The following is a 26,737-nucleotide window of genomic DNA, read 5'->3' on the forward strand; positions in this document are numbered from 1 at the left end:
TGTAAAGAAACTTACTAGTGCAGAGAATAAGCCCTTCAAAACTTCTTCTTTGCAACTGATCTGAAAACTCTTCAAACTCACATTGAAATGTGGCTGAGATAAATGCAGCCAGGTAAAATAAATGAGTTGTTTTGACCACTACTTAGTTCAGATCTTTTTCAAAACTTGACCAAAATGCTTTTGTTGTAGTTTATTAATTTCCAGAGGACAGACCCCATGGAACATTACCCTCTAAAATTAACGAAATCAAGGGAGCCTCTCCTAAAAACAATCCAAACAAAGAGGGAAGTCTTTAATTTAGATCTGAAACAAGAAAGAATATCAAAGGACTTCCCCTTGGTGGAGCATTCCAGATGCAAGGTATTTAGGGAATGCAAACAGAAGAGAAGGCTAAATCATTGATCTACTTAGGGAAAATAGGCTTGCATTCATTCACTTCAAGAAGATGGTGTGGGGAGACTGTCATACAATGTTGAACTTCCATGTCTCAGCTGAATGTGGGAGAAAATATACTTTTGGTAAACCAATCTACTAAGAGACACAAAATTTCTCATGGAAATTTAAATGTTCTTACTAATTGCAATAAAAAACCCAGTAAGGAAGGCTTTATAAAATGAATGGCTTAAACAACAGTTTTCCTGCAGTTTAAGAACACTGCCAGTTTTATAAATGTGTAGTTTTTCTTAAATATTTCCCTAAACATGTTTGTATTTCTTTTTAAAGTCACTTCAGACAGTTGCATTTTTGTGTATGGTTGAGGCACTATGTAGAATAGAAGCTTCTGTACTTTTTGTTTTTTAAACATCAGCTTAAGGCTTTTGACTTCATAAATACAGTCTGATTTTAGCATTTGTTTTCTTTTTATTCTGGCATTTTTTGCTCAGGCAAAAAAAGTGTTCTTACTGGGTTTTAAAAATTTGTCTGCAAGTATAACAATGATTTTTCCTTAGATGTTTAGGAAAGTTTCTTGGCATGGAATGTTGCAAGTGTTTTGGGGGGGGGGGGATGTGCATGACATTTCATTGAAATGTGGGATTGCTATGAAAAGGCACACTTAAAGTCTATTGTTTTCTGTTTCAGATTAACACCAATAAATTATCTGTTTCAGAAATCTTTTTGGTACATTAGTAGCAAACAAGAACAAGTTAAATGCAAATAGTTCTCTACAAATTCTCGTTTGAACCTTTCATGAATTTATTTCTCTAATTGCTTGTGCAGTTACAAAAGCTTATTTATACAACGTTGCATTTTAGTTTAAAGAAAAACTTGGAACTTTGAAAAGTCTAAATTAGTATCAGTTTGAAAGTGTATCATTACTAGTTGCCAAACAAATGCATGCTGAGAGCTTTAAATAAAATACACAGTATATAAAGCAAGAAGAAATTGTGGTTTTATTTTTCATTTAATTGTAATTAACCATTTCAATTATATAACAATCTTTGGCTGGATCTGAACATAAAGCAAGAGACTGTAGAATATATAAGTGAGAACTCAAGACAAAAGAAATAAGGATGGCTATAATTGTGAAGTATTTCATTTTACTGTAAGTGGAATCACAATTTCAACTATATTTTGTTTAGTTTGTTTAGAAAATATTCATGAGAGGGAAAAGAAACTCTCCTCTCAGAAAATTCAGTTGGTGATAGCTAGTTCTGACAGATTTGTTTGAAATCCAACTCAGTATTAAATTAGCAATTTGCTTATACACCAGATGAAGGTCTGAATTAGCCTATGAATATCTTCTGAGTTGCTGAACATTAACTAAAATCTGCTAATTTAAGTAACTTTTTGTCAAAACACAGAGGTAAAAGAGGATCTGCAATTCAGGACAAAAGATCAGAAATATACTTTCCTTCTGTGAAAGGACACTTAAATCAGGAATATATGTGAGATTTAAACATGGAAACAGGTCTGCCTCAAAGAGAACGAGTGTTTCAGATGAAAATGGTTACAGTTGCAGCTTCCCTGGGGATCTGAACATTTCATAACCTTGTAGGTGCTTCAGTCAAAAACAAAGCAAACACTGAAAGGGGCTTTGGCTCAAAAACCAAATCACATCTGAAAAAGTTCTCTTACCTTTGTTACTAACACCAACTTGAATTGTTAAACCTTAAAGATGGAGGTTTTGAAAATCTATATTTCTCTCCATCGCTTTTGGTTACTGTTTTTGCATTTGATTCAGTCTCCACTGGTCAGTTTCAGGTTTGTCTCTAGGCAGTTTCAGCTTCTGGCTCTCCAGGACTAAAGCAATGTGATGCTGTGTTTGGGTTTACAAACTTCCAAAGAAAGGTTGTCATTTAAACAAAACAAAACACCATTTTCATTTACATGTATCATGAAAATGCTTTTGTTCCATTTTGGTTTTGCAAGCCCCCTCCTTCTTTGCTTTAGGAGAAAACTTTAAATTTGGAGTCTTGAGCAGGTTGGGGAAAGACCTGTAACTGTATTTCAAGGGCTACTGTGAAAGATACCATATTCCCTATAATTTTTCACCAGATTAACAGGTTACTATTTTTTACAGCAGAATTTTCTAACCTACAAGTTATGGTCTCTCTCTATCTCTCCCCTCCACCTCCTCCCTAACAGCTGATGTGAAAAAAATGCTAGGGGCTTCCCCTCCCTCCCCTTCATGGCTTGAATGAGTGATGTAAAGAGTGGGGTTTGATACAGTGAATAAACAAAATTTACTCAGTACATAAAGCATTTAGGAGGATGAATTCTGCCCCTGCTGAACTCCCACTGACCTTACCTCAAGGAGGAGGTGATCTCTTTAAACCTCAAATCCCCCTCAGTGGTTACAAAACACAAATTCAGTGTTGTCCTCACAGTGTATCTCTATCAGATCCTGATGGAGTTTGCTTTTTAAAAGGGAAACGTATGATCTGTGAGATTAGGTTCTGACCTCGCTCATTCAGAAGCTAATGCCCCTGTTCCAAATTTACACTACTAAACGAATTCAGAACCTGGCCCTGTATTTTCAAGTCATAATTCAAATCCTCTACTGAATGGAGAGATCTCTATCATCAAATGTCCCCCCCCCCCCGCTTACCTTTGTAAAGTCTCTGTAACACAGAGAAATGAGTTGCTTGCTGCCTAATGCCATTTGACTTTTGTCTAAAGCTAATTAAATCATGCACAAAATCATTGCCTCTCATGGCATGGGACCCTCAAGCACTGGTTTATATTGTGGATCACTTAATAAATTAGAGATCTCTCCTGGACCAGCCCTACACACCTGTCTTGTTGCAACAGTAATACTTGCCCAAAGAAAAAGTGATGTTAAGACAGCAGTAAACTCACTTTACTGCAGTGGCTGCTTGGTCCCAACTCCTTCCTGGTGTAACTGTGCTGTTAATTTCCTACCCCTGCCATGAATACACTTCATCAGGACTGATTCTTTCCCCTCCTTACTTGAAGCTTCCACTGTTCTAATCTCTCCAGCTCACTTGGCTGTTTCCTTCTAGCTAGGTCTTCGCTGCAAGAAATAGAAAGCCTTTTTCCATAGGGAAAATAATAAACAAACTCTTAATGGAGACAAGACACAGGTAGATTTTACCTTGATGGCGCTAGTCCAGGTGAACCCTATCCCACCATCTGGGGTATACTTCATCATCATCTAGACACACTGAAATAAAAACAACAGGGTTTTGTCTCCACTAAGGATTTTACATTAAGGTAGCTAGCTTGATGTAAAAACATGCCTTTTTTTTCTTTCTTTCTTTCTTTGTATCACGATAGAGCCCATCAGCCCTCATCATGGATCAGGACCCCATTGTGCTAGGGGCTGTACAAACACAGAACAAAAAGATGCCCTCTGCTCCAGAGAGCTTGCAATCTAAGAGCTGGATACAGACAGACTGATGGGGGAGTATAAGGAAGCCTTTCTCCTTTTCTGCGTTGTACTCCAGTTTTTTGGATTTGTCCAAATATCTTGATTGTGGTTGAATTTTCAGCAAGGAAGGATCTGGAGCAGCCACACAGGTGAGTATAGTTGGTCAAGACCAACCTCTGGAAACAGATTCTAGGGCTTATTTGCAATTAACAGGGAATGTCACTGCTTAACAGCATATCAGGTGTCTCACCTCTGTAACGAAAACTGTGTCATTGGCCATCTGAGAGCACAGCAAGCCGGGGCAGAAATGCAATTTAATATCCAGCACAGAGGGTGAAGCAGTGTTCTTCAGTTGTAAGATTCCCCGTGAGCATGATCTGAATCTTACTTGATTCTGAATTCAGATAAGTTTGATTCTTGGGGGAGGGGGGGTGATTTTAAAGGCAGGTGTCAGGCTTTGGATGCTGAGGCTGGCAAATACCACCACAGGGATCTGGAACTGTATTGGCAGGAGATGTGTAATGCCCCACTCCTTGGTGGGATCGAACCTGTGAGCTCTGGATCTTAAAGCATAACCCTCTGGTGCCTGATCTAAAAGATTCACCTTTGTTAGCCAAGGCTGTAGCAGATTGATCAGCTTTACTAAGGGGGACGGACAGCACTCCACTGAAGGGGTTTGGGTCACATCTACGCAGGGGCTGACACAGAGAGTGACACTAGACAATGCAGCTGCCGAGACACAGGAGGAAGTGTGGGAAGGAAAACCTGCACCAGGGTTTATTCCTCTGCAAATTAACTGACTGGACCCACTGACTTCCAAGTTTACTTGTGTCTTAGGCAGGGGGAGAAAACTGGACCCTGAGATTCTGATGCCTCCAATCCCTTCTCCTTTACAAACAGCAAGGCTGAGCTAAGGATGCAACCAGGTCTGAAGTGGAGCAACTAGTTACTACAGGCCACGGGTGCATTGTAAATGGGATTGGTCATACTTTGACATGACCAGGAATGTGGGCTCACCCCACAGCATAAAGTCGTTTTCTCATGGAAAGTATGTAACTGAAATCTGTCTGGCACTGAACAGAACTGAGATTCTTTGGGTGAAGGCAGCATTGGTTGGAGCACACAGCCAGATTCCATCCCCACCCATCTACTCCCCACAGCCTGGATCCAGCATCCACCTAAGTCAATGGGAATCTTTCCATTGCCTTCACAGCAGGCTCGATTAGCCCCCATGTGTCGATCCCTGAACCCATGGAAGGATGATAGTTAAGAGGTGGTTAACCCCATGAGGAAAGGGTAAGATCAACCTGTGGCGGGGCCCCCCTGTGTGTGGATTTCGAGGCGGTGGGGAATCGGGGATAATCAAGCAGTTGGGAAGTTAGCAAGAGGCATCCGCATGGTCTATTCTGACACAACGGATGGGTCCACACAAAGCAAGGAAGCCCATTGCAAAGGTACTGAAAGCATAAGATGCTCGTTTCACTTGCCCATGCGGTGCTTCAGTGCCGTGTTGTTTCTGATAAAACCATTGGGTGTATCCCCCACAGCTGCGCTTGTCCCAGTGCATTCTGGGGCTCAGAAAACCCATTTCCCATAAGTCAGCTTTGCTACTGAGACGAGGGGAATTTGAGTCTCCTCCAGGCATGAAGCACTGCATTGTGGATAGGGTTATGGGGAACATGGAGAACTGGGGCAGCTGCGGCTCTCACGGCTTCCTGTGTATGCTGCAGAGAAACCAACACAGGTTGCACCGGTTGAGCGAGACCAGAGCGAAATGGTCCGACTGATGCTGGTGAGATGCCTGCCCCTGAGAGGGCTCTGTGTGGATGTGAGGCATTGCAAAGGAGTTTCCAGCACAAGGCAACTGAAGCGCTGGGCTTTTGGCAACATCTTTTTGCCTAGTGTAGACAGGGCCTGCGCGCTGTTGGCAAGGAGGGCTACCTTCTTATTGCCGTGGAAACCAGGAAGGAGGAGATGGATCCGCTGCTCTCTCTGAGCTTCAAAGGGTGCATAGCAAGAGCGTGCTCTTAGCCGGGCCTTTGTTCTGCAGGCTCACCTGAGAAAAGGGAGGAAGGATCAAGAAGCCGGAGGGCAGTTCCCAGCAGGGGTTATTGCCTGGGAGGGTTGTGAATCCTGCCGATTCCCAGCAATGCAACCGTGTATTTCAGTGCATTATCCATCAGAGGTGTAAACCCCAGCTGAAGACAGCTGGACGTATTAAATTGCCGCAGGACAATGCACTAACTCCGCGGCTGTTTCACCAGCTCTGGCCCAACATCCCATGTTCCAATGAAGGCGAGAGAGATGGCAGGGCCTGGGCCACCGAAGCGACCAGCAGAAATGTGGTATCAGCCAGGCTAAAGACAGGTCTGCTCCCTCTTCCTGCTGCCAGCCACGTTAATGAGGAAAGAAGATGAGCCACATCGGACGCTGTCAACGGAAACTCTCTGCCCAGATCGATCACCACACTGTGCAGCGGACAGACCCCTGCCCTTCTGTCTACAACAATCACATGCTATGTTGCTTTTGGCAGGGAGGAATAGGTCAGTGGTTTGAGCATTGGCCTGCTAAACCTAGGGTTGTGAGTTCAATCCTTGACGGGGTCATTTAGGGATGTGGGGCAAAAATTGGGGATTGGTCCTGCTTTGAGCAGGGGGTTGGACTAGATGACCTCCTGAGGTCCCTTCCAACCCTGATATTCTATGATCTTTACCCTGGGCCTTTCAAAGGGGCCTTAGGGATTTAGATGCTGCTACCATTCAGCGGGGCACCTAACTCCCTCAAACTTCTTTAAGAATCCCAGGCTTACACTCTTCCTCTCTCTTTTCTTGTCGAATGTGAGGATTTTCCTTCCCACCACCCCCAGTGACGATGTAAGACTTCAAACTTGTCTCCTCCTCAGCAAACTCACTGAATGGAGCCCCACTCAGCAGTGACTGACACGCGGTAGGGCTGGACGTTGGGTGCCGTTGGTCATGTTTGAAGGAAAGGCTCCGATTTTCTCAAGTGTGAAATGGGAATGTGTGTTTCACCCGTGCTGCACTGAACAGCTGCCTTGACAACAGCTAGTGCAGCTATCTAAATAAGACCACCGGGAGGAAACTCTGTTATTCAGTCACTCGGACAGCAACCCAGGGGGTTTCGTGGTTAGCTTGGACGCGCGCACTGTGGTCAGTTATCACAGGCATGGGCAAGACGGTGCAGAAGAAACCTTTACCTCCCAGCATGATAGTTCCCCACTAGTTCCAGGTTAGGTGAGGGAAATCCCCTTCCTAAACCCCTCATTATTTTTGGTATTGAGGTAATTCCTGGGAGCCCCATCATGGGACCCCATTGTGCTGGGGGCGCACAGCGAGTTAATGTCTCATGAATTCTGGCTCCCATCCAGTATTCTTTCTACCCATTTGATCTTACTCCTTCGTGTCTGGGTTCTCAACACCTGACTGCCCTCGCTTTTATTTGAATGGCCTGTATAATCCTTTAGAAGCTGGTAATATTTTCTCCCATATGTACAGCTGATATTTTAACCCCTCCTAACTGTGTCCTAGGGAGGATCCATTTGCTTAACCTATTGTTTCCTTTAAATTGTTAATATAAGTAACTTTTTGCATTTACTTGTTGCTTTTCATAATCAGCTACTTTCCAAATATTGGGCCACGTTAATCCCTGGCATCATTCCATTGTCATCAATTACTTTATAGGGTCTTGCATGTGATACATGCCATCATGTGCCAGCAATGCCCCTCTGCCATGTACATTTGCCAAGCTGGACAGTCTCTACGCAAAAGAATAAATGGACACAAATCAGACGTCAAGAATTATAACATTCAAAAACTAGTCGGAGAACACTTCAATCTCTCTGGTCACTCGATTACAGACCTAAAAGTGGTAATTCTTCAACAAAAAAACTTCAAAAACAGACCCCAAAGAGAAACTGCAGAACTGGAATTAATTTGTAAACTGGACACCATCAAATTAGGCCTGACTAAAGACTGGGAGTGGATGGGTCATTACACAAATGAAAAAAGAAAAGGAGTACTTGTGGCACCTTAGAGACTAACCAATTTATTTGAGCATGAGCTTTCGTGAGCTACAGCTCACTTCATCGGATGACTATTTCCCCATGCTAATTTTCCCCCCTACTGTTACTCACACCTTCTTGTCAACTGTTTGAAATGGGCCACCCTGATTACCACTACAAAAGTGATTTTTCCTCCTGCTGATAATAGCCCGCTTTAATTGATTTGTCTCATTAGAGTTGGTAAAGCAACCCCCATCTTTTCATGTTCTCTGTGTGTGTGTGTATATCTATATCTATATCTTCCTACTGTATTTTCCACTCCATGCACCTGATGAAGTCGGGTTTAGCCCATGAAAGCTTATGCCCAAATAAATTTGTTAGTCTCTAAGGTGCCACTCCTTGTTCTTTTTACTTTATAGGGGTGTTTGTGAAAGTGCAGTTCAGCAGCCATTCATTTGCCACTTGTCCTCCTCGGGAGTTATAAACTGAGCGGGAATGTTCTGAAATCTGATGCTGTATAAGGCAATAATTAAATGATACCAGTGCTCTCCAGGCTGCTTGTCGAGAAGATGGCCCCGCATTTCTGTGCCTCTATCTGAGTGTACGCTCCTTCAGGGCAGGGTGCTTGGAGACACTTGCCTTCGTTGTATGATTTCTTATGTGGATACTTGCGAGGCTGTGTCTGGCGCAACGTTGCTACTTTTGTGCGGTGGCCATGGATCGGGGGGGCGGGGGGGGGCGTGGCTCTGATCACGTCGGTACCAGCAATGGCAGATCTGGGGTTAGGCTACAGGGCAGAGTGGAATGTCTGTAATAATATAAATGCTGTGAGAGCAGCTGTGAATTAGGGTTTATGGGTTCACTGGGGATGCATAAAAGCTAATGGCTCCCCAGTAAGACTTCCTCTCCACTCCCCTAGACAGACACTTCCTCCCTTTAGGGGGGACTCTCCTTCTGAAAACCCATCATGGATTCTTGAGTACACCCTCTGCTCTCGCATCTTTGATCCTTCTCTCAAGAGTGATAGGCCAGGCCACTCCAGGGGGCATTTCCATGGCAGCATCAGCTGTGAGCTACACCATCTCTGACTCATCCCTCTTGGACTATGCGGCTTGGAAACCCAAGTGTTCAAATGTCACAGAGGAAGCTTCTGGTCCCCCGTAACTGCACACAAGTCAAGTAACACCCTTCCTTCACACCTGATTTATTATCCACCATCACTGCAGTCAGCATCAACTTGTCTCAACATGAATCTGAACAGTTGCTGCCTGAAACCCGGCTCCTGGTGCCTAGTTGTTAAAGCCTCACTCTCCCATTCACACTTCTGCAGATGCTTCCTACCAGGTCTTTTGCCTGGCTAGTTCAGACAGCCCCTTCCCTGACTCTGGGCCTCTCTTCTCCATTCAGACCAGCTCCCTCTTATGGGAAGCACCACCTCTAGGTTGCCATCATGAGACCCGAGGTCACCTGAGCCCACCACTCACTCAAGCCTTGAAACCAGCACCAGTGAGCCTCCATGTGTCCCCAGGAGTGTTACAACAAATAACTTGCCTTAATCCACCCTTGGATGGGGTGATGAGGAGAAGAGATTAAATGAATGGTAAAATGGCTAGGGAGGAGCTCTGATCTGAAGTGGGTGTAGGCTGGGATGAGATCATGGTCGAGTCATTTCCACAAAGCAGATCGATCCCCACCTGCCTTTGAGAAAGCTTGCTTGACTGTGTGGTGTTTAAGGGGGTGGGCGTGGTTTCTCCAATGTATGTCTACGGGGTACGTTCAGGCAAAGCTGGGTGGCAAGGCGGGTGAGCGAAGGGCTTGCACTCTGATTTCAGCTGTGTGGGGCATGCTTGGACTGTGGAATAAGTAGCCCAGCATAAACCTGTCCTAGAAAAGCGAGCTGCGTTTGATAACAGGTGCCAGCGATGGCATCCACGCCCGTAGCCCATTGAGCAGTGCTGGTACTGTTTTCTCGCTAGGGTGGACAAGGCCAGCTGAGCTCAACACCCCATGTAGCTGGACACCCGTTTGAACGTAGTGCCTGGCGCACCCTGCGGCAATAAGGAGTGACCTCAGAGGTCCAGGCCAATGGGGAAAATAGCTGTCAACACCGTGCAAAGTGGTAACGGGGGGGGAGCCATTTTGGCCCCTGGTTTAAGCTGCGGCTGCCCCAGGTGCAGGGAAGGCCAAAGCCACGGAAGATTTTGCCAGTAGACAGGCAAAGGAAACGAGTTGCTGGCCCCATCTACGCAGGAGTTTCAGCTGTGCTCGGAATCTGTTTGTAAAAGAGTGGTTGCTCAGATAGCTAAGATACTTTACAGTAGGCAGCCTAAGATGGTTTTCTGGCTGTTGTTATCCAGGAGGCAGACTGGCTGGATCACAATGCAGGAGATATCATGCTTATAAGCACAAGCCATGTAAGACACACCTCTTCTTGGGGTAAAATGGTCGGTATTTTTGCCTGGCCAGACACAACTTTTCAGTGTGGCCAGCCAGGCAAAAATACAGGCCATTTGACCACTCCCGTGGTGGGAGGCTGCCCAAGCCAGCTGGGGCTCATTTGCTGAGCCCTTCTGAAAAAGCGGCCCCCAGGATATGCCGACACTGCACAGTTAACCCAGGCATTTGCCTTATACCTGGGTGGGTTAGCCAAGCCCAGATCTGAGCACGCCCAGGGCAAAGCCTTACCTGTGTCACTGTGCCCTCTTTGCTTCTGCACTCACCCCTGGGTGTCCCAGATCCTGTGCTCCTGAGTGCTGAGACACTCTGAGTCTTTCCCAGGCTGCTGTGCCAGTTGCAGGGGAACTTTACTTGTCCTTTGGGAGGACTATCAGCCGGTGATTTAGCCAGGGTCCTAACTGCAAAGAGGACGGGTTCCAGCCCAAGTGAAAGCAGGGCCTGGGTTGTAACTAATACCCCTGGCCAGGGAAGCTAGTCTTAAAGCACCTCCAAACCCAGCTCAGAGGGTTTTCTGTGTGGAGGGTAGAGGGGGTTGGGCTAAAACCCAGATAAGAGCCCGGGTTAACCATGCAGTGAAGATGGGTGACTTGCCCACTACCCAGAATCACAATGAGTCTGTGGCAAAGCAGGGAATTCAGCCAAGGTCCCCCCCCCTGAGTCCCCCTCCAGTACTTCCTTTCCTGTGTATCTACTTTGCAGGGTTTGGCTAATTAATTATTTCAGATGCTCTGAAATCCTCAGCTGAAAGGTGCTACAGAGGTGCCGAGTGTGAGCATACCAAATATTGAGAATGGCAGGCAGTCCTGTACCATAGATTTGTTAACGGTAAGTTCGTGCTTTCACTACTGTCCTGAACTGGGGCCTGAATTAGTACACAAAGATCAGCCATTAGCATTATTAAACCATGGACAGTTGGGAAACAAAATTAAATGCAGGCTACGCAGGTTCCATTCTTTAATTTCAGAGCAATGCAACAGTTCAGTGTGGCTCCCAGGTGAATGCACTGAAATCACCCTAACTCGGAACAGCCGGTCAGTATTTAATGTTGCTGGATTTTTATTTCACCCTATTAACTTCACATCCTACAAAGGAACTTAATGAAGGGAAAACAAATGTGTTGCGCTTTGGAGAAACAAGATATCAGAGTTGGCTGGGAGTTCAGTATTCAGAATACATATAATAAAGGGCTTGGGATATACTATTCCATCTTATTGATTAGCATCCACACTCAGAGCGCAGATTGGCTATTTGTAGCTATTTAGCACTCTTATATTGCATCATTAGTACAAGGACATTAAGGTAGCAGCTTGGGGTGGGGGTGGGGGGCTGGTATAATAGGTCATTGGTTCAAATCCAGGCCAGATTAAAAGTCGTTACTTTTTGGTTAATGAATAATTTCCCCTCTTCTCACACATTCTACCTAAGGATCTCAAATGCTAAAGAATAAAATCTCAGCACCCTTCTGATGAAGGCAGATGGGGAAACTGAGGCAGAGGCAAAGTGACTTATGAAAGCTCAAACATCAAGTTGGTGGCAGACCCAGGAAGAGAACCCAAGGTTCCTGTCTCATGGTGGAGAACAATGATTTTTCTCAGTCTCAACCATTTCCAAAGTTTGACTAGCCCAAGAGGCAACTACAAGGCACCATGTGGTACACTATGAAATTGCCAGGCATGCTGTAACCAGGGTGTAGTGTGATGTAGCGCTTACGAGCTCTAATAAGACATATGAAGACGGGCAGTGCAAAATGAGGTGGTGTTTCTTACCCTGCTGCAGCGTGCTTAACAAAATGGCTTCGATCGTTACCATGTCATGATCTCTCCATTTCAGATCCGGCCATCTGTATGCACCTAGTTAAGGACGGGGTTATCCAGGCTTTGAAATAGCTGGTACACACCTATATGCTGTGCCAACACCTTTCTGAAGCTACTGGCTCGTACTCCAGAATCTGTTCCATTTAAAAGGAAAATGAAGGCCTTCACTAGAAACTTTTGCCAGGATAGTGATTTTGCTTTCGGGGGTGTGATTTTTTTTTTAAGGACATTTTTATACCGGCAAAAGCCCGAGTGTAGATGCAGTTATACCGACACCATGTCCTTCTGTCAGGATAGCTTATTTCATTCATGGAATTGGTGTAAGCTGTATGGACAAAAGCATTCTGTTGCTGGGATAAACTGCATCTCCGTGGTGCGGGGAGAGGGTAGCCGGCGCAGCACTACCAACAAACCCTTTACAGTGTAGACAAGATCTGAGAGCTTGTCTGCACTTGAAACACTACAACAGCACGGCTGCAGCTGCTCCATTATAGCACTTCAGTGTAGACATTCACTGCAGCGACGGGAGGGCTTCTCCCGTCAGCGTAGTTAATCCACCTCCCTGAGAGGTGCTAGTTAGGTTGTCAGAAGGATTTTTCTCTTGAACTAGCACTGTCTACCTTGGGGTTACATCAGCTTAACTACCTTGCTCAGGAGGTGTGGATTTTTCACACCCCTGAGTGACATAGCTGGTTCGTCTTAACTTTTGAGCGCAGACCTGGCCTGCGTCTCTAGCTGTTATGGTTGCTAAGAAAACGTGAAAACATGATCCAAATGTAATGGATGTGTTGCTGAGTGTGCAGAGAGCCTGGAACAACAGCTCTGAGAAGTGTGCAACACTCCATTCATCTCAGGATTTGTCTGCACTGGAGCTGAAAGGTGTAAGTTCCAGTTTAGGCAGACATACCCGCACTAGCTGTGATCGAGCTAACATGCTAAAAATAGCAGCGTAACCACCATGGAACAAGTCGCGGGACAGACTGGCCATCCTCAGTATGATCTTTTCTTAAACGCTAGGTATGTTCTCAGGGCGGCTATCCCCTCCTGCTGCCCTTGGAGCCATGGCTGCTATTTTTAGCTCGGTAGCCAAGTACTCAAATACCCAGTAAAGATCATTTAAATATCAGTGCTGTTAACTATTTCATTCCATAGGTCTGCACTACGCAAATGCTTGTACCAGAATAACATTTTTGATTAGTCGGGATGATTTTTACCAATGTAGTTATACCAGTGCAGCTCCCAATTTGGATGCAGTTATACCACCGTGAAAGTGTCTGATACCAGTATAGCCTTGCTTGCTACCCTCTAACGACAGCCCTAGCTTTTATATGTAGAAAATAGTTATTGTGGCACAGGTGGGCCATGGAGTTTTTATAGCATGTTGGGGGGTGGAGGCTCATAAGAATGGCCCTACTGGGTCAGACCAAAGGTCCATCTAGGCCAGTATCCTGTCTTCCAACAGTGGTCAGTGCCAGGTGCCCCAGAGGGAATGAACAGAACAGGTAACCATCCAGTGATCCAACCCCTGTCGTCCATTCCCAGCTTCTGGCAAACAGAGGCTAGGGATGCCATCCCTGCCCATCCTGGCTAATAGCCATTGATGGACCTATCCTCCAGGAACTTATCTAGTTCTTTGTCTACATTGTAATTACAACTGTGTTAAGGAATCCAGTTACAACACAGTTGCATCTAGGCCACGTTGTTATAGAACCATAGAAATGTAGGGCTGAAAGGGACTGAGAGAGGTCATCTAGTACAGTGATTCTTCACCTTTTTTCATTTGCAGACTCCTATGAAATTTGGACTGGAGGTGCGGACCCCTTTGAAAATCTTAGACATAGTCTGAGGACCCCCAGGGGTCTGTGGACCACAGGTTGAGAAGCACTGATCCATCCCCTCTCGCTCATTCCCAGCTTCTGACAACAGAGGCTAGGGACCCCATTCTTGCCCACCCTGGCTAATAGCCATTGGCCTCAGAAAAAAAACCTTGAGAACCCATGCTCTACTCAGCACCGGTGAGGCCTCAGCTAGAGTATTGTGTCCAGTTCTGGGTGCCGCACTTTAGGAAAGATGTGGACAAACTGGGGAGAGTCCGGAGGAGAGCAACAAAAATGATCAAAGGTTTAGAAAACCTGATTTAGGAGGAAAGGTTGAAAAAATATGTTAAGGGCTGTTACAAAGAGGACAGTGATCAATTGTTCTCCACGTCTGCTGAAGGTAGGAAGAGAAGTAATGGGCTTAATGTGCAGCAAGGGAGATTTAGGTTAGAAGTTAGGAAAAACTTTCTAACTATAGGGGTAGTGAAGCTCTGGAAAAGACTTCCAAGGGAGGTTGTGGAATTCACAGGAGGTTTTTAAGAACTGGCTGGACAAACACCTTTCAGGAATGGTCTAGGTTTACTTGGTCCTGCCTCAGTGCAGGGAGCTGTATTGGATGACTTCTCAAGGTCCCTTCCAGCCTGCCACTTCTATGATTCTATGAAGACATGGATGGTTCTCATTTGATAAATTTACAAATGGAATTATATGATGTGGTCGCTGAGGATAACAGGGGATTGGACCCGCTGACCCAAGTGGTCCCTTCCAGCATAGGTGCTCAAACTGGGCATGCTAGGGGGGCTGCCACACCCCCAGCTTGAAGTGGGTTCCATCATATACAGGGTTTAGAGTTTGGTTCAATGGCTCTCAGCACCCCCACTATACAAATTGTTCCAGCATCCCACGTCCTATGTTCCTTTCACATATACCCCTTTTATACTGATATAACTCCATTGGGTCAGATTCTGTGCTGCACCTCAAAGCTGATGCAGCACTGGAGACTGAGGGAAAAGGTGGCTTTACCCTCCGCCCCCTTTGTGCTACCTTAATTCTGGCATGGTTAAGGGCCTGCCCAGCTCAGTGTCCCCAGGGGCTGCTCTAAGTTATGGAGGCCATGTATAACTGCCTATGAGCGGCTCTGCTGTCCAGAGCCCTCCTGCCATGCCTCTGATCCAATCCCTCTCACCCCTGGGAACACCCCAGTACCCCGGGCTGCACAGGAAGGCAGAGTAAGGCAGCCTACAGCACCTCTAGGCTGGAGCGGGAACCCTCCCATGCCAGGTGAATTCCCCAGGGATTCTATCAGAGCAGCATAATGGGGCCATAGTGGGGGAGACAGAATTGGAGCCACTGGCTTTAGTGCAGTGACTCCTGCTTTATACCAATGTAAATGAAAAGAGAATCAGCCTCTGGATTGAGTAACAGCTGGCCATTTGCATTTGGTAGAGGAAGTGAGGGGAATTAAGTAACATTGCCCCACTTTATCAGACCCTACGAAACTGGATCTGAAAGGAGGCACCATGTGGGGTTCAGTTCTGGGCCAACACAGTTTATGCCATATCTATCATGCCCATAACGTGCACTAGTTCTTAATTTTGTGATACAGCCATGCTTAATTGCCATTAATGTAAACATATTTTAAAAGGGTATTTTCCTGCTCTGTAGGTCAATGGACCTAATGTAGCTGATCTAAGTGGCTTTGATTTGTTTTAATTAGCAGACTGGTTTCCTGTTTATTTCATGGAAATAGAATTGGTCCATCGCACCGGGTGTATATAAAGGGTCTGAAGGTCCCAAGTTGAGACCTGAATCTGCTGGAGTCCTAAGTGCTACATCGGAGGACCAGGAAGGTAAGAAGCTAAAATCCAATCTCTTTATTTTTGTAATCTCTTCTCTAAAATAATAGTGTGATGGCAGCAAAGGGCTTTGACTTTCTCAGGCAGAAGGAGGTATAAAAAGTAGGAACGTAAGAGCTGCCTTACTGGTCAGATCAATGGTCCATCTAGCTTATTATCCTGTCTCTGACAGTGGCCAGTAACAGAGCTTCAGGGACAGTGAACAGAACAGGACAATTTTGGAGTGATCCACCCCTGTCTTTCTCTCGCAGCAATGAGAGGTTTAGGGTCACCTTAAGCATGGTGCTGCATCCCTGATTATCTTAGCTAATAGCCATTGATGGATCTATGTTCCATTCACTTATCTAGTTCTTTTTTGAACCCAGACATACTTTTGGCCATCCCAACATCCCATGGCAATGAGTTCCACAGGTTAATTGCATGTTGTGTGAAAAAGTATTTCCTCTTGTTCGTATTAAACCTGCTACCTATTAATTTCATCAGGTGACCCCAGGTTTTTGTATTGTGGGAAAGGGTAACTAACACTTCTCTATTCACTTTTTCCACGCTATTTATGATTTTATAGACCTTAGAACCGTAGCACACTAGTGGTTAAAAATCTCCTGGAATGATAGAAAACTTGCAGGCTTGTTGGTAAATTTGGCAGCAGTGAGGTAGAATATTCTGCACAAACGAGAAGAATCTTGGGTGACCAGGGGCTTTGTCTTATATAGGCAACTATCTCCCCCTACCCCTGAAAAAACAAAGTGTCCCTATTTTTCATACTTGCTGTCTGGTCACCCTAGGAGAATCAGACGGTGCACTTACACCATTGCACAGGACAATATCAATTCTTTAGAGCAGAAGCCAGCTGTCAAGAGATCTGGGGTCAGCTTCTGTGCCTCTGTGGGGGCGCTGCATGGAAGGCCTGGTCTAAAGAAGAGGGGAGGGGTGTGTGAGGCAAAAGAGACTTTAAGCCTCTTTTTGTGTCCTTCCAATTCTGAACTGCTGTTGGGGCCAAAACAACCACTGGTGCAATCCAGGCAGCCCAAGAGTGGCTCTAGAATCAGATCATGGCAGCCTCGCCAGGGCTGCCTGTGGCTTATGGTGCTAGCCAGAATAGCTCTAAAGGACTGTCCTGTGTACGACCTTGCCACCTCCCATTCCTGGCTCCTCTCCCAGCATGCCCCCAAGAACATAAGAATGGTCCTACTGGGTCAGACCAAAGGTCCATCTAGCCCAGTCTCCTGTCTTCTGACAGTGGCCAATGCCAGGTGCCCCAGAGGGAATGAACAGAACAGGTAACCATCAAGTGATCCACCCCCTGTGGACCATTCCCAGCTTCTGCCAAACAGAGGCTAGGGACACCATCCCTGCCCTTCCTGGCTAATAGCCATTGATGGACCTTGGCCTCCATGAATTTATCTAGTTCTTTTTTGAACCCTGTTATGGTCTTGGGCTTCGCAACATCCTCTGGCAAGGAGTTCCACAGGTTGACTGTGCGTTGTGTGAAGAAATATTTCCTTTTATTTGTTTTAAACCTGCTGCCTATTCATTTCATTTGGTAACCCCCTAGTTCTTGTGTTACAAGAAGCAGTACACAACACTTCCTTATCTACTTTCTCTACACTAGGCATGATTTTATAGACCCCAATCTTATCTCCCCTTAGCTGTCTCTTCCAAGCTGAAAAGTCCCAGTCTTATTAATCTCTCCTCATATGGAAGGCGTTCCATACCCCTAATCATTTTTGTTGCCCTTTTCTGAACCTTTTCCAATTACAATATATATTTTTTGAGATGGGGCGACCACATCAGCACACAGTATTCAAGATGTGGGCGTACCATGGATTTATATAGAGGCAACATGATATTTTCTGTCCTATTATCTATCTCATTCTTAATTATTCCCAGCATTCTGTTTACTTTTCTGACTGCCGCTGCACACTGAGTGGATGTTTTCAGAGAACGATCCACAATGACTCCAAGATCTCTTTCTTGAGTGGTAACAGCTAATTTAGACCCCATCATTTTATATGTATAGTTGGGATTATGCTTTCCGGTGTGCATTAGTTTGCATTTATCAACATTAAATTTCATCTGCCATTTTGTTGCCCAGTCAGCCAGTTTTGAGAGATCCTTTTGTAGCTCTTTGCAGTCTGCCTGGGTCTTAACTATCTTTAGTAATTTTGTGTCATCTGGAAATTTTGCCACCTCATTGTTTACCCTTTTTTCCAGATCATTTATGAATATGTTGACTAGGACTGGTCCCAGAATAGATCCCTGGGGGACACCACTATTTACCTCTCTCCATTCTGAAAACTGACCATTTATACCGACCCTTTGCTTCCTACCTTTTAACCAGTTACCAATCCTTGAGAGCACCTTCCCTCTTATCCCATGGCAGCTTACTTTGCATGAGAGCCTATGGTGAGGGACCTTGTCAAAGGCTTTCTGAAAATCTATGTACACTATATCCACTGGATCCCCTTGGTCCCCATGCTTGCTTGCAATGCAATGCTTGGTCTGGCGGAATTCTCCTTTGGCTCCTTGTAGGCTGCTTATGGCCCCTGTATACCATCGGAATAGCATATAGAGGCTGATGGGGGTGGGGAAGATCCTTCCTCTAGTATCTTGCCACGGTGGAAAGGCTTGTGTGTTCCGGTGACCCAGGGAGGTATGTTGGTGGGAGTTTTAACTCCTGGCAGGGCCACCCAAGCTGGACAGGTCAAAGGGTAGGGGCCAGACGAAAAGCAGACCACTTGCCCTTCAGGTTGGGAGTGGAGGGACAAGCCAACAGCCTAGCCTTGTAAACAAGTTAAGTTATAGTGACATGACAAGGTAGCAATGCGGGCAAACCGTATGATCGAGGGGGCCGGCAGAGCCGTTTTTATGCCTTACGCAGTGGCTGATAGTGTGGGAGGGATTTGGATTCAGAATTTCATACCAGAACCCCAATCCTGCAATACCGTTAAAAACATCATCACATTACTGCGCTGACTCAACTCTGAGTTTCATAAAATCTCTTAACCGATTAAACCTTTTTCTCCTGGCTCGGGTAAATTTAACATAATTTGGGAATGTTTTACTACACGTTTTCCTTCTCTTTCATACATGGTAAAATTCTACCCCTAGCCCAGCTTGACCAAAAATTACCTTTTAAGTAAAACAGTGTTCTTCCACAGATTAACTATTTTTATATATGTAACAAAAAGCATTTGCAAAAAGGAACAACACCAGTTATTTTAGCTTTATGCCTTTTAAAATTCAAAATCAATCAAATACTATTCAACTTTGCATTTCATGTAGATTCTTTTTGTAATTCTTTAGCACATTCTGTAAACATTTGTCTTCTATTGTTTTAGATATAAGCATTTGAGGGGTTGTTGTTTAGCGATACATTTGATTTAAATATGAAACATTAGATTCTTGATTCATTTGATCTTGATACATTTGATTTAAACACTATCCCTTTGATTTAACCACTATGATGTGATCTTGATTCATTTGATTTTTGATATATTTGATTTAACCACCATACCTTTGATTTAAACACTATCCGTCTGATTACTTTTCACTTAATAAAAGGGCTTCACAAATATTTTTAAATGTCCTGTTTTTCCAGAAGTGAAAAAGGTGTCATTCATGAAACGGCATCTAAAATTTTCACAATTTTTGTAAAATCATAAGTAAGGGACTGATCTTGGAACTATTTAAGAATATAAGTAACTTTATTTATGCGACTAAAGTTACTCTCATATAAAAGTGATTGCTGGACTGGACACCTAAATGCTGATATATAATGATCTTTTTTATTGTTGTTAATAATATTAAAACTCAGCACTGCAGCGCATTTCCCAAAATATCTGTAAAAGAGAGTGAGATGCTGAACAACAAAATGTTTTCAATGTGTTTTGCTATAAATACAATGAAAAGACAGGATGATATTTTTGAAAAGCACTTGGAGAGCTGAGATGTTAATTCAAAGCAGTCAAATGCCCAATGCGTTTTGAATTTAAATCTGGAAAAAAACACGTGGACTAGTGACAACTCAAAGACGCTAGCTTCTTGGGGACTGATCCAAAGTGCTTTCAAGTCAACAGGAGCCTCTCCATGAACTGCAACGGACTTCGGCTTATATCTTTAGTCAAAATCCTACCCAACTGAATGGAAAAAGGCCCATTCATTTAAATAGAAATTAGATTGGGCTCATAAATCCTGCAGAACTGTTACATAGAATAATCTTCCTATCAGGATGCCATATTATTACCATTTATTATGTAAGGGCCTAATCTGAAGCTATTGAAGCTATTGAAGTCCCACCCATTTCACTGGGCTTTGGAGCAGCCCCTAAAGCAGCATAGGGGTACGCAGCCCTTTTGCAAACATGGAGGAAGATAGGGTCTTTGTGTTTGTCTATGCTACGGGCACTCCGGCACCTGGGCTATGCCATTATAACCCTGTAGTGTAGATGCAGGCTACACCAACGGATGGGTTTTTCTGTTCTTGTAGGAACTCCACCTCCCCGAGGGGTGGTAGCTAGGTCTATGGAAGGGTTCACCTGGTGCCCGAGCCGTGTCTACGCCGGGGGGTTAGGTCAGCATGGCTGTGTTGCTCACAGGTGTGACTATTTCACACTCCTTAGCAATGTAGCTCAGCCAATCTACATTTTAAGAGTAGACCAGGCCCTTGCCTCAAGGAATTTACAATCTACCATGTATTGATGATTCCGATATAAAACCGTAAAGTGGCAGGGAATGGCTTTGGGTATGGTGTGTGCAGAAGTCACTTTGTGTTCAGGAGAGACGAGGCTGTTCCAAGCATAGGGATAGGATTCATGCATTACAGTCACACACGCAAATTACACACATCTCCTTCAGCTTGCTTTCCTGTTCGTAGATCACTTGGTTGTCTGGCCTTGTTGGTCATCTGTATTGCCCACACTTTCCGTCTTCCTTCATAGAAACAAGCCAGGAAAATGGTGTCCTTGAAAGTTCTTGCTCTGCTCATGGTCTCTCTGAGCCTTGTTCTGACAGAGGAGAATGACTTCAGGTAAGCCACAAACATTTTCTGTGCACTTTAGCCCTCCAGTGATTTCACTGGGCACTGGATCAGATCCTTAGCCAGATCTCACGTGGTGTATCTCAGTGCGCAGAGAGGCGAGCAGAGCGGATGATCAGGTATAAGGGAGATTTGTCAGCCAAGTGCCCTGAGCACAGGGATGGGAGCCAAGAATTCCTGAGTCCCCAGCTGCAAACTTCACATGCAAATGAGCTAGAAATAAACTAGGATGGCTAATTCCTCAGGGGTGACAGGCTTGGAGGGCTCTCATGTATTGAAGCTGGTGAAACCACAGGCAATTATACAAAATGGACATATGATATGACTCCCCCCCACCCCCCGTAAACTCACTCCCACAGTGGGACACAAGTGACTCCCACTGAAATCAACAGGAGTTACTTGTATCCTGGGGGATGGAAGGAAAGGTGGGAAAGGAGGATCCGGCCCCGGTGTACTTCACTAAGTTGGGCAGGCACTGGGGGAGCCTCGTCATGGCACTAGAGATATTGCAGCTGGTAATGAAATGTCACTAACCACAGTCATTAAATGGGGCATTTGCCTTGAGCTAGAAGCAGGGGGGCCTTTGCAACGTTTTCCCTCTGCCTAGCCATGATTCGCTCTGTGTCTCTCCTGCATTCTCAGTGCCAACCCAAAGAGTCCCAGCACCAGAGCCATACAGCGACGTTACTCTGAGGCCATCCTGGCCAGCGATTACAGCCGGACCATGGATAACATGCTCAAGAAGAACTTTGTCGAGTGGCTGTTGGCCAGAAGAGAGAAGAAAAGCGAGTGAGTCTTTAGTGTTGCCGTTGTCCAAATTTCAGGCTGTCGTTGGCCACACGGAAGCGTATGGAGAGTGCAGAGCCCAGAATATGTTTCTTGCATGACAGCAGCAATGTTGTGGGTGCTTGAACCCCAGGAAATGCTTCTGTTCCATGGGGGGGACACAGCACAGCAAGTCTCCCCTTTGCTATCTAAGGCTGCCTCCTTTGACAGCTGTGCTGCTGGTACATGGCATGGGGAGGGAGATGGGGCTCGGAAATCAAGGAAGGGAAGCATGTTACCACACTCTGGTGGAAACCCAAGCTGAAGTCCTCTTTGAATTTTGCCTTTCCAGGAATGCCATCGATCCATCCAAGAGGGAAGCTGAACCCCAAATGTCAGTTGTCAGTGGCCCAGGCTTGGAGCTGGCCTCCCAAGGGGCTCAGGACTTCTTTGTCTGGCTTCTAAAAAACAAAAGAAAACAGAGGTGAGTTCTGTGACTGGAGAGCTATTTGATTGTGGAATAGTATCCCCATTGCAGGACGGGATCCCCAGTGGTTGAGTGATTTGAAGGAACACTTTCAGATTATAAAGCTTTGCTAAGAATTAGAGAGAGTTGAAACTTGGCATTTCCGATCTTTAATTGGGACGCTGGTAACAACATGACTCACAACAACAAATTCTGCTGGAAAACAAAGTGTATCCCTGGTGAATTCCAAATGCAACTGTCAATTCATTCCATTCATGGCCCTCGCTTTTATGCACGGCAGAAGGTTTAGGAACAGGTGTGGGGGTGTCAGAGAGTTTGTAGAATACCCCACACCCACAAACACACTGGTCACCATGCACCCTAGAACCGCAAAGAGGAGTGAGCTCAACTGACGGACGATCAGTGCCACATTAATGACTGTCTGAAGGGCTTGTCATGTCGGAAGGGGGTTAAGTCACTCACGTTTCCTTCCTGGTTAGTCAGCAGGAACACCCCCAGCCATTGAGATGTCCTCTTCATTCTGCCTTCCTCACTGAAGCTTTTATATTGCACAAGAGAGCCTGGTTATTAAGACCAAAAACCCTTTAATTTAAACTGCCTGTCACTGCTTATGGCTTTGCTGGGATGCTCAGACAGCAGCTTGGGGGCTTCTATTAAGGAGCAAATGACCGAAGGGAGATTGTCTTGCCTGCTGCAATAACCAGGACTCCAAGTGGCATCTTGAGGGACAAGCCTGGATTTATGCAGGATTACCTAGATCAGGTCCAGATTACCTAGATTGGTCCAGATCAGGAGGCAGAGGTTTATTTGGGAGATTCCTCAACACGGGGGGTAAGACGGAGGGAAAGCCATGCTGTGCTTTCAGAGGGAAAGAGCGTGGAGTGATACATTTCGTAAAGGATAATGGGGAGCACTGAGAGAGGCAGAGAGGAGGGAAACACATGCCCCTGACTGGGGAGTCCTTGAACAGTTAGAGCCAGACAGCAGGTGAATTCAGACAAGACCCTGAGCTGCAAAATTTGAATCTGGCTCTAAACTTTCCCATTCAGATCCAGGGGGTTGATCTGGGCCCAACTGAAATTCTCTTGGCTTTACCCTCTGATAAGAGAATCACTGTCCAGTCTGTCCAGCAAAGCAAGTTCTCTTTGACATTGGCACTGCTACCTTTGCAAAAATTCTCACCTTCAAACCTCTCTTCTGGGCAACCTGAACTGCCTGAGCAAATTTTCTAGTGAAGACAAGACTTTGAAGCGGAGAAGGAAGCTTGCTCTGCCAATGCCCCATCCTGTACCTGTCCAGTGTAAGACTCCAGTCTCCAGGGCTGGCAATCAAACATCTTCCAATAGCACTAAAGCGAGTGACTATATTTGCAAGCGAAGGAAAACACAAAGCTGCCGGTCATGGGGGGAGATTTGTATTCCTGGCTTCTTATCAAACCCCTGTTCCTCTGATTTACATTTATTGCAGTCTTACTGCTCCCAAAGAATCTGATCACTTGAAAGACGTTCTGAGCCCGGAGCTATTGGCGTGGCTGATGTCTGCTGATCTCTGCAGACCAACGTGAGTGGCTGTTCTTCCTATTCCTGTTTTTGAATGCTTCTCTTCAGTTCCCATCCCCCTCGCTCTCACTGTACAAATAGCTGCATAGAGGTGCCGGGCTGCTTTGGTGACAGACTTTAGATTTCTTCAGCTAATGTTCAGGTCAGGTCATTCGCTGCGCTGGCACAGCCCAGGAATAATGTCTTCATCCCACCTTAATAATAACATAACATACATGAGAACAGCCACACTGGATCACACCAATGGCCCATCAAGCCCAGTATCCTGTCTTCTGACAGTGGCCAATGCCAGAGGTTTCAGAGGCAATGAACAGACCAGGGCAATTATCAAGTGATCCACCCCCTGTTGTCCAGTCCCGGCATCTGACAGTCAGAGGCGTAGGACACCCAGAGCGTAGGGTTGCAGCCCTGACCACCTTAGCTAATAGCCTTTGGTGGACCTATCCTCCATGAACTTATTTAATTCTTTTTTTGAACCCAGTTATACTTTTGGCATTCACAACATCCCCTGGCAAGGAGTTCCACAAGCTAACTGTGTATTGTGTGAACAAGTATGTCCTTTTGTTTGTTTTAAATGCGCTGCCCACTAATTTCATTGGGTGACTCCAGTTCTTGTGTTATGTGAGGAAGTAAATAACACTTCCCTATTCATTTCTGCACCACATTCATGATTTTATAGACCTCTGTCATGTCCCACCTTAGTGTCTCTTTTCCAAAAATCCCAGTCTTTTAAATCTTTTCTCATATGGAAGTTGTTCCATGCCCCTAATCATTTCTGTTTTCCTTCTCTGTACCTTTTCTAATTCTGGTGTATCTTTTTTGAGATGGGTTGCCCAGAATTGCACTCAGTATTTAAAATGTGGGCGCTCCATGGATTTATATAGTGCCATTATGATATTTATTGTCTTATTATCATTCCTGACATTCTGTGTGCTTTTTTGGTGGCCGCTACACATTGAGTGGGTGTTTTCAGAGAACTATCCACAATGAATGAATAGTAAGAGGGGGGCCATGATAAAAGGATGTAAAATAAGGAACGGTCTACAGAAGGAAGATCAGGAATTTCTGTTCTCACAGTCTCATAACACAAGAACAAGGGGGCATTTGATTAAACTAAAAGGTGGGAAATAAAAACTGTTTAAAGGAAATACTTTGTCACACAACGTGTGATTAAACTGTGGAACTCACTGCCACAGGAAGGTGTTGAGGCCAGGAATTTAGGAAGATTCAAAGATGGATTGGACACTTAGAAGGATATCAAGAATATGCACCACTGTCATAATTAATTATGACAATTTTCAGAAGGGATATTAAGCCTTGTGCATCAGGGTTTAAGCCGATCTCTTTTAGAGACCAGGATGAGACCTGGAGGGTGGGGGACAGATTGTCTCATATCTGCCTACTGTGGGGTTCGTGCACCTTCCTCTGAAGCATCTGCTGCTGGCCACTGTACTGGTCAGACTTTGGATCTGATCCAGCCTGGCAATTCCTGTGTTTCACCTTGACATGTCATGAATTCTGGGAAGGTCTGGGAGTCCCTGCAGCTCCCTGTGTAAGTTAGAGCAGTCCTAGGGAAAGGAAAGACTCTCATTGACTTCAGTGAACTTTGGATCAGGGCCTTGGTGCCCACTGCTCTGCACAACAGTGTGTGTAGGTGGGTATTTAACAGCCAAGAACAACAGGGTAAAGGCCTCTTCTTATGAGAAGTAAGAAGCTTAGATACAGAGGTGATGGGCACCTTAGAAATGCCATAGAAAGAAAGCTGGAGAGGATTTGTAATATCCACCCAGAGCAAGTAGAAGCTTGGGCCCAGCTCCACAAAGTTATTTAGGCTCCTAACTTCCATTGATTTCAATGAAAATGTAGATCTGGGCCTGTTTCTAGATACCATCTAGGAGACCCCAGCAGGGTAAGTTGCACGGAACGCTGTTTAGAATGATGGGCTCCTCCTGAATTCGAACCCACAGCTCAGAGAGAGAATTATTCCTGCCCCCCCACTCCAAAAGGCTTGAATATAGCAACACATAACATTATTCCTTCTCCCAATTATCTGTTTTCCCAGGACTCAGTAGCCCCAGGACTCTCCAGAGGAGCTGTCTATGCACTCTAACAACGGATGTGTTAAGAATGAAGAAGGATTTTGTAGCCACTTAGCTCAGTATTCCCCCTCTGTGCATATTGTGCTCTTTGCTACTGTAAACAATAAAGAAGGTAGTCTGAAGCTGAAATGAGACTGAGATTTTTTTTTTTTTAATTAATGGAAATATGACAGGGTGACTGGGAGGATTGCCAACCCTCCAGGATTGTCCTGGAGTCTCCAGGAAGTAAAGATTAATCTTGAATTAAAGATTATGCCATGTGATGAAACCTCCAGGAATACATCCAAGCAACATTGGCAACCCTACCAGTGGTCCCTTTAAGAGTGAATGGGCTCCAGAGTACCAGTGATTGGTTACCTTCTGCTGAATTGGGTCTGAGGGACGGCCCCTGGGCCTTATATAGGGAGGATTCACAAAAACAAGGAGGAGAAAAAGGAAGAAGGTAAGTCTAGTAAGAGGCACCCAGAGTCCTGTGCTAGAGGAGAAGCTCGTCTCCAGAGAGAAAGCTCTGAAAAGGCACCATCTGGGGGAAGGTGTCAGGGTGCAGATAATGCTTAAAGAAGAAGTTTGTCTCCAGAGTGAGAGCCTGACGAGAGATCACCTGGTGAGGGGGCAGTGGGATGTCTAAGCACTGATTTAAGATGGTTCAAGGAGGAGTGGAATTGTTGAACTGCAGAAATTGAAAGGAGAAGGACAGACTACTTTTGTGTCCGGACTTTGGGGTTTAGAACAAGGTGAAACCTCCTGTCTGTGCGAGTGAGAAGGTGACTTTTTCCCAATAAAGAAACCCAGGTTGGGCATCAGCATGGATCATCCTGGTGTAATTCTAACGTGGAAGCCCTAACTTGTGGGGAAACTGAGGCAAGAAAGGTGCTACAGAGCCACACTTGGCCAGAAGGGGCTGTCACAGGGCAGGCACGCTCTTTTACAGGGAGATATTAAAGGAACAACAACACTGTGCCCTGGCAACCAAGGATCTCCAAGCACTTTAGG

At 45.2% G+C, this 26,737-nt stretch overlaps 1 protein-coding gene across 1 annotated transcript; it reads left to right on the forward strand.

Annotated features, from left to right (window-relative positions):
• On the forward strand, positions 1-26,466 carry LOC119564558 (pro-glucagon-like). The gene is made up of 7 exons (XM_037887222.2): positions 1-112; positions 15,659-15,791; positions 20,737-20,825; positions 21,477-21,623; positions 21,952-22,083; positions 23,554-23,646; positions 25,708-26,466. Exons 3-7 carry the CDS (start codon positions 20,752-20,754, stop codon positions 25,715-25,717), a joined length of 456 nt encoding a protein of 151 aa, XP_037743150.2. The 5' UTR covers positions 1-112; positions 15,659-15,791; positions 20,737-20,751; the 3' UTR covers positions 25,718-26,466.
• The last annotated feature ends 271 nt before the right edge of the window (positions 26,467-26,737 follow it).

The sequence above is a fragment of the Chelonia mydas genome, chromosome 27 (assembly GCF_015237465.2).
Source record: "Chelonia mydas isolate rCheMyd1 chromosome 27, rCheMyd1.pri.v2, whole genome shotgun sequence".
In the NCBI taxonomy this organism is placed as follows: domain Eukaryota; kingdom Metazoa; phylum Chordata; order Testudines; family Cheloniidae; genus Chelonia; species Chelonia mydas.

What these genes read in the sequence shown, in the direction of transcription:
- LOC119564558 (XM_037887222.2), top strand. Translation starts at nt 20,752, where the DNA reads ATGGTGTCCTTGAAAGTTCTTGCTCTGCTCATGGTCTCTCTGAGCCTT. An exon ending in ACAGAGGAGAATGACTTCAG is followed by an intron (nt 20,826 to 21,476) that starts GTAAGCCACAAA and finishes CTGCATTCTCAG; the next exon opens with TGCCAACCCAAAGAGTCCCA. An exon ending in AGAAGAGAGAAGAAAAGCGA is followed by an intron (nt 21,624 to 21,951) that starts GTGAGTCTTTAG and finishes TTGCCTTTCCAG; the next exon opens with GAATGCCATCGATCCATCCA.